The sequence below is a fragment of the Aphelocoma coerulescens genome, chromosome 1 (genome assembly GCF_041296385.1).
Source record: "Aphelocoma coerulescens isolate FSJ_1873_10779 chromosome 1, UR_Acoe_1.0, whole genome shotgun sequence".
Lineage (NCBI taxonomy): Eukaryota > Metazoa > Chordata > Aves > Passeriformes > Corvidae > Aphelocoma > Aphelocoma coerulescens.
This window is the reverse complement of record NC_091013.1, coordinates 69,011,726-69,022,493: the sequence shown is the minus strand read 5'-3', so window position 1 is coordinate 69,022,493 and position 10,768 is coordinate 69,011,726. Positions and strand designations below refer to the sequence as shown.

Here is a 10,768-nt window from a genome sequence, read left to right as displayed (position 1 = left end):
TGTTCCCCCAAAGCCGCTGCTGTCGCTTGCACATCCCCTCCTTGCGCTCCGCGCGTTGGCAGCGCAGCCGGTGCGCGGCCACAGCGGCTCCGGGCCGGGCGGCCCTGGCAGCCTGCGCTCCGCGGGCGCTGCGCGGGGCGGGCCGTGCCCGGGCCCCGCCGGGGTCACCATGGCGACCCGCGGCCGGCGGGGCGGCGCGCCGGGGGTTGAGCCGCCGGGCTGCCAACCGGCCAAGGCCAACAGCCGCCGCCTGCAGCGGCCGCGCCTACAGAGGGGCGGCGGGCGGCCTGGGCGGCGCTGTGCGGTGCAGGGCGGCCGAGTCCCTCCGTGGTCCGGTGGCGAGCGGAGCCGGGCAGCGCGGTGGGCGACCCGTCATCCCGCGGGGCGGGCGGGAGGAAGGGGTTGCCTTGGTGGTTCAGAGGATTTTTTATTACTGTTATTATTTCCCCCCCCCCCCCCCCACGACTTCATTTTATTTCTGTGGATTTTTCTCTCCTCCGAAAGGTACCGACGTCGGGGCGATGCGTCGCACCGGAGGGAAGAGCCGTGCGGGACGGCGGGAGTCCTGCCCCGCTGCCCCCCGCAGCAGCGGCGGCCGGGCCGTGCTGGGGGTGCTGACGGAGAACGGGCAGCAGCAGCAGCGGCCCGGCGGCCAGGTGAGCCCCGCTGCCGGCGGCACAGCCGCCACCCTGCCCGCAGAGCCCGGGCCGAGCTCCCCGGCCCGGCCCTGGGCTGGCAGCCGCCGGCATGAGCGGTGCACGCACCTGCTCTCGAGGCTGCCGGCAAAGGCCTGGGTGGCGGGGTGAGAAGGTGACTCGGCTCCAGTTCCTAAGCGTGAGTTTCCCGAGAAACCCTGCTAGTAACCGCTCAGTCCTAACCTGCAGGTACTTCCCCGTGGAAGTACTCTGTGTAAATAATTCATCCTGGAAGGGACACTCGAGCGCTTAACTCCCTACAATGTAGGGGGTGGTTTAAGGAAGGGCTGTTCACTGACCCAGAGCTCTCATTGCTGTGTGGCTAGCCGTGCTCAGTTCAGGGTGCCAGAGCCTTCAAGAAGCCCAAGTTAATGACATGTCACTTTTCTGCCTTTCTGTCCCTTGGGCCCTCCTGGAGTCTGCTGGTGGGGCAGGGATAATGTTATTTTGCTGTCCTAAAATACCAGCTGGTATGTGTACACAAACTCTTCTTGGTTTTGGTTGTGTAAAGCCTCTAACTCAGCTTATGGCTCACTGGGAGTAGATGGTGTGAAGGATTGTGTAGCCTGGTCACACACAGTGCTAGGGGTTGTGATGCTTAAGCTCAAAAATGCAAACTTCAGTTTTTGACTCTGCTTGAAGTTCCTTCTTGCTGGTGAAGTTCTTCATAAGTCTGTGGCAGTGCTTGAGCACTTTTGTTAACTTCCTACACTTGAAACTGCTCCTTTCCAGAACTGAATGTGGAGCAGACTGCACTCCCCAGCCTCATTAGAACTGAGCAGCGCCCCCGTTCTCCTTGGTGTGAGGCTCTGAATATGATGCTGCTCCCCTGGTTCCTGACTTTTACTACACCTCATTCTTTCTGTGAGGAGTCTGTCACAGCAAGACAGCAACAAGTGGTACTTCAGAGGCACCAAATGTAGTTGATGGCTTTTCCCATGAACTTCTGTTATTGGTGTCTGTTAGGCAAGGAAAGTGATTTTCTATTTGAAAACAAGTGATACTTTCTGTTTTCCTCCTGAGTTGCCCTCCCACAGTGTTACTGTGTGCTCTGCTTCAGGGTACTGCTGTTATCAAGCGCTTCTCTGGCTTTGAAAACACCATCCCTTCATCTAGAAAAGATGAAGTGCCCAACTGCATGGTCAGTGCTGCACCAAACCAAGGCTTTGCTATCTACGTAGATGACCCAGAAGATAAAGAAAACTATAGCTGCCAAGTGTCTGAAGAGCTGGAATTAAGCCACTGTGAACTGGATACTAGTGCAATGACATCCAGTATTCACCTACTGCTGGATCTGAGTTCAGGTAACTCCTGTTCCTACTCAGATGGTATCCGTAGCACAACTAGCATGTAAGGTGGTTATGAATTGTGAATTGTAAGCTAGTGAGTAGCTTATGTTACAAAAAATAACACTACAAGCTAACTTGGATTGTGTCTACATGAGGGGCAACAATTCTGAGCTAAAAATAGCAAGAGAAAGCCAAGAGATTAATTATACAAATGTCTCGCTGCTTCCTATTACCTGTTAGGCTCTCCTATGGTAGTGGACACATCCTTTCAATCCCAGCCTGAGGATCACATGGAAGATGTTGTAACTCTGGCTGTGGGAGAGTATGCAGAAGACATTCATCAGTACCTCCGAGAGGCTGAAGTAAGTTGCTATAGGTAACTATGGTGGGCTGCAGTGTTGCAGAGATCCAAGGCTGCCACTGAACTACAAAGTAGAGAAAGCAAATAGTAAAAGTCATCTCTTAAGGCAGCATATAGTCAGTGATAAGTTCTTTCAGGATTACTGCTTCCCTGATATTTCCTATGATGGGAGCATCTCTTGACTGTTTGGTATGAAGAGTTCTTGCAAATGGGAGTAGAATGCTGAAAAAATGCTAAAGCAGTTTGATGTGTTCTCACTAATAGCTCTCTGGATATAGTAGTAGTGTTTCCTACCTTCTTGTGTCAGAGCAGTGAAGTGAGGTCTCCTGATAGGAAGAAGGGGGAAAATCTGATTTGTTCATTTTCAGGTCCTTCTGAATGGCTCAGTTTGATGGCAAAGGCTGTCCATAGTCCAGGAGGTGTTTTACTATTCTCCTGCTAACACTGTAGCTTCAGTCTGTCTTTTCAGTGTAGAAATACTATTTTCTAGAGATGCCACTAGCTGGGAATAACTACCACTAGCACAAGAATTGTAGTTAGTACTTATTAACAGGGGGACAACCCCTGCTCCTTTTAGTGTAAGTATAAAGAATGTTCATCAGCTCAGCTAATCCATGGTTCTCTTCAGGGTGATCATCCTGATTCTTCAACTCTTTCCAAACAGGTAAGATTTAGGCCCAAGCCCTACTACATGAAGAAGCAGCCAGATATCACAACAGGAATGCGTGCCATCCTAGTAGACTGGCTGGTGGAAGTAGGGGAAGAGTATAAACTTCGGACAGAGACTTTGTACTTGGCAGTGAACTTCCTGGACAGGTTTCTTTCCTGCATGTCTGTCCTCAGAGGGAAGCTGCAGCTCGTAGGAACAGCGGCAATTCTTCTGGCTGCGTAAGTGTTTCATCTTCTGAAATCTTGGTGATCTGAAACTTCTTTTTGGGCTTAGTCTTGTAGCGTAATTTTGAGGAAGGAAGGTTGCAGTAGTAGGTAGCTCTTCATGATGTCTCAAGATGAGCAACTTGGCCTGCTTTGGTACTATTAAAATTAAACACTTAATGTTGAATGTGAAGAACTGTACTGGAGAAAGCTTGTAACCATAAAACAGGAGCAGAAACAGTACTGTGTTAAACTGCTAGCCTGTAAGGCTGTCATAGACTGACTTGCAAGCTACAGTTAGCCTTTAACTGCTCTAAGTCAACAGGGTAAGCAGAATAGCTTAGGAGTGCATGGGTGTTTGTCTGGAGTGAGTTGTGTTACTGAGACTTTCCCACTGAATGCTTGCTGTTACTCGGGAGCTAACAATGGGAGTGTGTGTCTATCTAGACTGATGACTTGGGGTTCTTCTAAGCATGTTTGCCCAAATTTGAAACTAAATTGTTAGCTAGCCTGGAGGAATAAGTAAAGTTAGAGCTTTACACAAGTTTTAGTAATGTCATATGCTCATCCTGATGTGGGTCCAGCACGAAGCTTTCTTTTTCTGTAACTTCAAAGCCGACAAATGTGGCTTCTATATCCCTTTTTCAGGAAGTATGAAGAGATCTACCCACCAGATGTGGATGAATTTGTCTATATAACAGATGATACCTACACAAAGAAGCAGCTGCTAAGAATGGAACACTTGCTTCTCAAAGTGCTGGGTTTCGACCTAACAGCCCCGACCATCAACCAGTTCCTCCTTCAGTATATTCAGAGGCGTAAAATCTGTATGAGGACAGAGAACTTTGCAAGGGTATGGGCTATCTGCCTTCTGGGACTGAGAGGGAAGAAGGGATCCTTGAAGGAGGACTACATGCATTTTATGAAGCTGTCTCTGCAACAGGCCTAAAACTGGTGGCTTGTGTGCTGAGACTCCTGGATAAATGCCTTATGGAAATCCTAGGTTTGCTCTACCTTGTCTGGTCAGGGGTAATTCACTGAATAGGCAATTAAGTGGTAGAAATCTGGTGGTTTTTTCAACAGTGCCTGTGTAGCAAGTGTGTCCTGGATTTGGTGCTACTGCATATTGCTCCACAGTGACACAGAATATACCTGCATAGCTGCATAGGAGTTGCCTATGTAGGGAACTGTGCTTAGAAACAGCAAACTTACAGTAAAACATCTGACCACCTGATTGTCTGCAAAGGGTATAGGATTGTACAATGACTCTACTCCAACAGACCCCAAACTGTGCTTCTTAGAGCTGTCCATTTATCCCTGACCTCCAAGTGGGGCCCACCAATGTAAACAAGAGCCTTAGAGGATGGAAAGAGTGTGTCTGTTATTTTTATGAAACTTGAATAAGTCTCTATCTGTAAAATCATGACAGAACTGATGATGGGACCAGACCTTCAGATTACAGTGTAGATTGTTTAAACTTTGGCAAAATACGGTCTTTCTGTCCCCCTGAAACATGATAAAGGATCTTCTGTAAGGTAAACAGGACTAGAATGCTAGTTCTCCTCACTAGATACATAATCTGTGCTTTTTTTTGTGCATGATACTGAGACCACTGCCAAACTTTAATACTAGCTGTATTGGACTGATTGTACCAGCTAAGTTCATTCTTTTTCAAAAACTTGGGATTTCTTGTTCAGTATCTTGCAGAACTGAGTCTCCTTCAAGCTGATCCTCTTCTGAAGTACCTTCCTTCACAAATTGCTGCAGCAGCCTACTGTTTAGCAAACTATACGGTGAACAGATCATTCTGGGTAAGAACAACTGTGTTAACGAATGGCTTAAGCATTTTGTTATTATTAGAACTGAGCTGAGAAGGAGGAGGAGTAGCTACAAAGTATCTTGTTCTAAAGGCTGAAATCCTAGGATGAGTAGCTGTTCTTGAGTTAATAAGATGACCTGATAAATGACTGTTCAGTAAACTTTGAAATATCATGCGTCTTCTCTGAAACAGGAGGGATTTTACTGTCTTGCTCACTTACATCAAGGCTGTACCAAAGGCCTCACAAATCTCCAAAACTATACCCCCAGGTATACAGTTCTGGTCTTTCTGGGAGAAGGGGAGGACTGAATGTGTCTAGTTGAGTGGTTACATTGCCTGGCTGCTTTACCACAAGCCTTGGTAGACCTTCCAGCTTGTGTGCTGGAGGAATAGCTTTAGTACAGAGTAAGATCCAGAAGACATGACACGTGCTTAGAGCAGAAGGAGCTTGTCATATCTCATGGCACCAAGGAAGACCTAGGATGAAATTGATGGCACAATACAATTGAATCTTTTTCATGCTTAAAGAATCTAGAGTGAGCCCTGTAGTGAAAAGAGTTTCTGCTTCCATAGGAAACCCATCTTCTAGATGACACTGACTACAATAGAGTAACACTGTTTTTTTTCTCATCTGACCAGCCAGAAACACTTTCTGCATTTACTGGATATTCATTAAATGATATAGTGCCTTGCCTGACTGACCTGCACAAAGCATGCCTTGATGCTCCCCATTGCCAGCTGCAAGCTATTAAGCAGAAGTATAAGCACCCAAAGTAAGTAACCAGTGTGCCAGTGCTCTGTAACTTGGATGGCTGTAAACACAGGGTGACTCTGGTTTTCCAGCTTGGGCTGTGGCCGCTGCAGCTGTCTCATAGTTGTCAGCTTCTAGTTCTGAAACAGAATCCTCCATCAGCCTCTTGAGGGAAAACTTTCCTGACCAGAAAAGTGATTGATGCATAAGTATGCAGATGCATTGGATAACAACTTTGTTTGCAATGTTGCAGGATGATGCTTCTCTTCTCCAATGTATTGCACAATCAGTTGATAGCTTAGCTGACAAATCTGAAGCTAATATCTGTAGTCACTGCATTTCTATTCCAGGTACCTGCAGGTGTCTCTTCTGGAGCTCCCAGCAGTTCTTCCTCTACGCTAGAGACTCTGGATCCTGGACTTGAAGGTTACTTTGTCCCAATCAACAAAGCTGGTCTAACATTTCATAGAGCACTGCAGGTCATGTGTCTGTAACCATAGTGATCAGAATGGTTTTTAAGAGAATATTTTTTAATGAGATGCCTTTTTAAAGATAGATATTAGACTATAGCTCTTAACATAACTGACAGCACTTTTAATAAATGTCTTATTACACTCTGCTTCTGTGAATCTTCTGACTCCAATTAATACCTGCAGTAACAGTGAGTGGAATAAATTTTCGAGTGGTTTTTTATTTGTTTGTTTTGTTTGGTGGGATTTGTTTTGTTTTTTACTAAATTGCTGTAAGCACTTACAAGCTGGCTGGAGTGGATAAAGCAGATCTTGAACCACCACAAACTGACATCCCCATAGGCACAGGTGATTTGCTGTAGTCCTGTTTGTTCTTTTTTCAATGAGATGAGATCATGTGGGCATGAACAGAAGCTGTTTTCTGCTACTTGTTTACCGTATCAGACCAAGAACATCTATGTGCAATTGGTCTATGAACTCTGAACATGTTTGTAGAAGATCATCAACGTGGAGGTGAAAGACTTCCCTTTATGGAGACAAAATAGGGGATTGCTCTGCAGGGAGTTGGAGGAAGGGGAGATTGTGGCTGGCAGAGCTTTAGGAGCATTTCATACACTGGTAAACAGACTGCAGTAGAGAGCAATGCTAAAAGCTATGAGGTACTGGAACAGCAGAGTTGATCTAGATGGCTCCTGGGTCATGCTTGTGGTGTGGAGTGGCATTATAACAAAGCTGTCTGAGATGAGCTCTCATGTCACTAGAGCACTGGTGAGCATGTATGAAGGGAAGGTCAGAACTATTAGCTGTCTTAGCCTGAGCTGCTACATGGTCTTGTGTCCCACTGTCAGTTATTTGTTAGGTAGTGCTTTGGAAAAAACCCCAAATGTCCAAATAGGACACTACCTTGTGTACTCTCAAACACAAACCCTGTCCAAAGTAGTTTAAAAATCAGTTGGTCATATTGGTCAACATGTAGAGGAGTACAATGCACTCATCTAAATGGCAAGGTAAGTCTGAGGTGTGCTCTTACTGCAAGAGTTTAAAACTTCCAGGGCTTACTGCCTCCTAAGAGAGCAATCTGTACAGTTAATTATGTGTTTCCAAGGAAGAATGGGTTTAACACTTGTCACCAGCATGCAATTCAGCAGACATATTAAGTACCAGCTAACAAGCCTCTTATTTAATTTTAAAACCTGATTATGCCAATATGTGTGTCATAAGGCTCTTAGCTTTGGGCATTCCCTCAATGTATGTAAGACTTCCTTTCCCTTAATTCCTCCCTGTGCAGCCTGGTGGATCTGTCTAGGAGTGCAAGCTCTTGTATTTCTCCAAAGTGGAGGTAGTGGTCATGACTGCTTCACTTGTCTTGAAGTAAACATCCTTTAAGGGAGAGGAGTATTCCATTTCAGTCTAGCACAGTCTTGTTCTGGAGTTTCAGTCTAGTTCTTGGTCTCTTGCTTCAATCACTTTCTAATCAGTTAAGTGAATTTGTCATTACTGATAATGATAGAAGTGACCAGATATCCCATGCTCATGCCTGTGGTATTAATTTTGTGGTGGGGGCCTAGATCCATGGATTTTGTCCATGCAGTGAATTTCATGGCTTGTGGATGTATGTCTTAAAGGTGGGCTATGAATTTCCCTCATGCCTGCAGTCACCTTTGAAGAAAGTGTCTCAGCACAAAGCTGTGCCAGTGGCGCCTAGATACAACAGACAGTGAATTTCTTGGTCTCTTGTTTCACAAGGAAATGGTGAGTGCACTGAGCAAGTGTTGCTAAGTCTACCCAGCTTATTAATACAAGCTTGTTTGATGTTTCAGGCTGAACATAAGATATTCTGAAACCCCATGTTAATAAGACTCGTAAGTAATAGTGCCCACTGAACTGCAGCTAACTATTGTTGGGTATTTTCAAAGCAGTACCGAATGTCTCAAGTGCAGGAATGTTTTCCTTGTGTTACAGCAGATTAAAGATATTTGTATGGTCATGCTACAGTAGTAATGGGGAAGAGATGAGTTTTGTTCTTATGAACAGTCTATAACCACAGTCATGTCTCATGTTCCTGGGCCAACAGATTTGGTGCATCTAACAAACTAGAAGTCTGAATTTACTAAGTGTTTTAACATCTGGAGTCTTTCTAGAAGCCACACTTTGTTCAGTTTTACTTTCTTAGATTTTGCTTGGAACTGCACAGCAATCACAACAGTTTCACTTCACATTCTCAGAGCTTCAGTTCCTTGGTATACAAACGTACCTGAGGCTTTTTGGCTTTTTTTTAAAGCTATAGTATGTGAAGACTGTGCTTCATCTGCTTTCTTGTTTTGTAATTATTTTTCAACTCAGCTTTTGACTTGAATATTGTTTTGGTCCAAGGCTGAGGAGGGTAAAAGAAAAAAAGCTAAGTATTTAAGGTGAAGAATCACATAATGCTTCAGTGTGAATGCTAATAATGAGTTTGGGCAAGATGGATTAAATTTTAATTTGTGAGACACAAGAAACTCATCTTGAAGTGGTCTCTTCTTGAGGTCTGTAATAATGTCGTTTTGCATGTTCCTGCTCTATTCTCACTTCCTTTTGGTTTTGTCTTATTCAGAGCAGGGAAAGAAGACTTACTGCTGTTACAGGAGTGAGCCTTGACTCTTCCAAGGTGAAAACTGAGTGTTACCTCCTCTCTCCTTCAATGTGAATCACCATACTTAACTCTGGCCTACCCCTCGAGGGCTGTTCTCTGCAGATGATACCTGAGATCAGGGGATAAAAGATGCTGCAGTTGGGCATAAAGTAGTAATGAAGGTGAAATAATGCTTTTTTTAGTAAGATGAAGTGCTTGAATGCAGATGCAAAAACACTTAGGAGTACTAAAAGTTGTACTGAAAATCAGCTTTACAGGAAGATGGATTTATAAAGAGGGAGATGAAAGCAGCCCAAAAGGAAGCTTTAAGTTTTCATTGATGTAGTGCCTATGCTATATGGAAAAACTAAGAGGTATAAAGCTCACAGCCCTGTGTGTGATGTTTGAAATAGAACCAGACGTTTTGAAGACAGCCATATTGTGGGAAATAAGTAAAGGGTAATCAGCATTACAGCCTAAACTGAGACAGTCTCAATTCTTGACCATCATCCTTAGTGGCTTGTAGACCATGGCCACAAATAAAACCCTTTTTTTGTTTGTTTGGGGTTGTTTTTGTTCAGGAAATATTTCAACTGTGGCAGTTCTGGAAATGTCAAGGCTGATCATGCTCAGTTAGCTCTGCTGTGAAGATCAGTCTGTTGAACGTCAGCATGTGTATTTCGAAGGCTGAATATTGACTTCTAGGCAGGTCACAGTATCTTTCCCCAGTTAAAATGTACTGGGGCAAAACCTACTGGTACAACAGCAGGCTGAGCACATCCAAGGAGCTGTGAGGGATCACTCAATGCTCTTGGTGGAGTAGGTTGGAACCGAAAGGTGCTGAGGATTTTATCTTTGACCCATGATGTTCAACTCAAGAGGTCTTTAATGTTGTTATTAGAACAAGCACAAACGTCCCTAATCTTATTCTAGCAATTTCCGTATTATCGTGCTGTGACTTTCAGGAGACTTGGCTGTATGATCCTGTTTTTTCTGTGTGTACTTAAGATTTTTAACTGATAATTTCTAACAATATTGTAGCCATCTCTGATGTCCTGAGAAAGCTGTTCTTATAGCTGGAGATGTATTGTAGAGCCATTGTTCCCTTAAGATTGAAAGGTTAAAGCACAACTTGATACTTTATGGGAAGGTATTGGTTTAAAAGCTATGGTCTGACTTCGTTTTCGTCTTCTCTGGGGTGAGGTAAGGATGTCTGAGAGGTAATTAGGTAGTTAGAGAGAATGCTTTAACTGTGTTCAGAACAGTTAAGCAACAGAAGGTTGTCTGCCTTGCTGGGAAACCTGGCTGCGTGATTAGTCTGCATGGATACCTGCTTGTCATCAGTTCTACAAATGACTCAAATTGGCTCTGATCACTGAGGTGGGTACATATTTTAGCCAGCAACCTTGAAGCAGCTTGTGGGGCTGCTCTTAAGCATGAGAAACAAGCCAGCAACATCAGTGATTGTTTCCTGGGATTAAGCTTTTTATCTTACAATTTTCCTCACGTGCTTCCCCAGAGCAAGATCATCTTCCTGTACTGAAGAGCTGTGCAGACTGTGCTAGGCAGATGTGAACTGAAGGAAGTACAGACCCATCCCCTTCTACTCAGATGTTCTAGAGCCCTTTCAAGCTGAATCTTATGAAGTTTGTTGGGTCCTCTAGTGTTTATAGTGGATGGATGTATTTTCCCATTGCGTAAGACAAGAGACACACTGAATACTTGTTTTTAGCTGTTATTTGTTTCATAGTTCTCTTGTATGGTAAGCTCTGACTTTCTCTTGGATGCTTGTTTATATTGCATTTACTTAATAGCAAAAAAAGACAAAGCTTTGCATGATGAGATGCCCAAAATGAACATCCCTAACAACAAGTTTATGGAGGATGTGCACTGCGGAGA

At 44.5% G+C, this 10,768-nt stretch overlaps 1 protein-coding gene across 1 annotated transcript; it reads left to right on the top strand.

Moving 5' to 3' along the window:
- Nucleotides 1-239: 239 nt before the first annotated feature.
- Nucleotides 240-6,407, top strand: CCNA1 (cyclin A1). Its single transcript, XM_069012074.1, has 9 exons — nt 240-360; nt 505-656; nt 1,756-1,999; nt 2,225-2,346; nt 3,010-3,233; nt 3,867-4,071; nt 4,916-5,029; nt 5,677-5,810; nt 6,139-6,407. The coding sequence occupies exons 2-9, from the start codon at nt 522-524 to the stop codon at nt 6,188-6,190; spliced, it is 1,230 nt and encodes a 409-aa protein (XP_068868175.1). The 5' UTR covers nt 240-360; nt 505-521; the 3' UTR covers nt 6,191-6,407.
- Nucleotides 6,408-10,768: the final 4,361 nt, after the last annotated feature.

Bases quoted from the DNA above. Each gene is read 5' to 3' on its own strand.
- CCNA1 (XM_069012074.1), top strand. From the start codon at position 522: ATGCGTCGCACCGGAGGGAAGAGCCGTGCGGGACGGCGGGAGTCCTGC. The intron at 4,072-4,915 runs GTATGGGCTATC...TTTCTTGTTCAG, and splicing joins GGACAGAGAACTTTGCAAGG to TATCTTGCAGAACTGAGTCT. The intron at 5,030-5,676 runs GTAAGAACAACT...TCATCTGACCAG, and splicing joins CGGTGAACAGATCATTCTGG to CCAGAAACACTTTCTGCATT.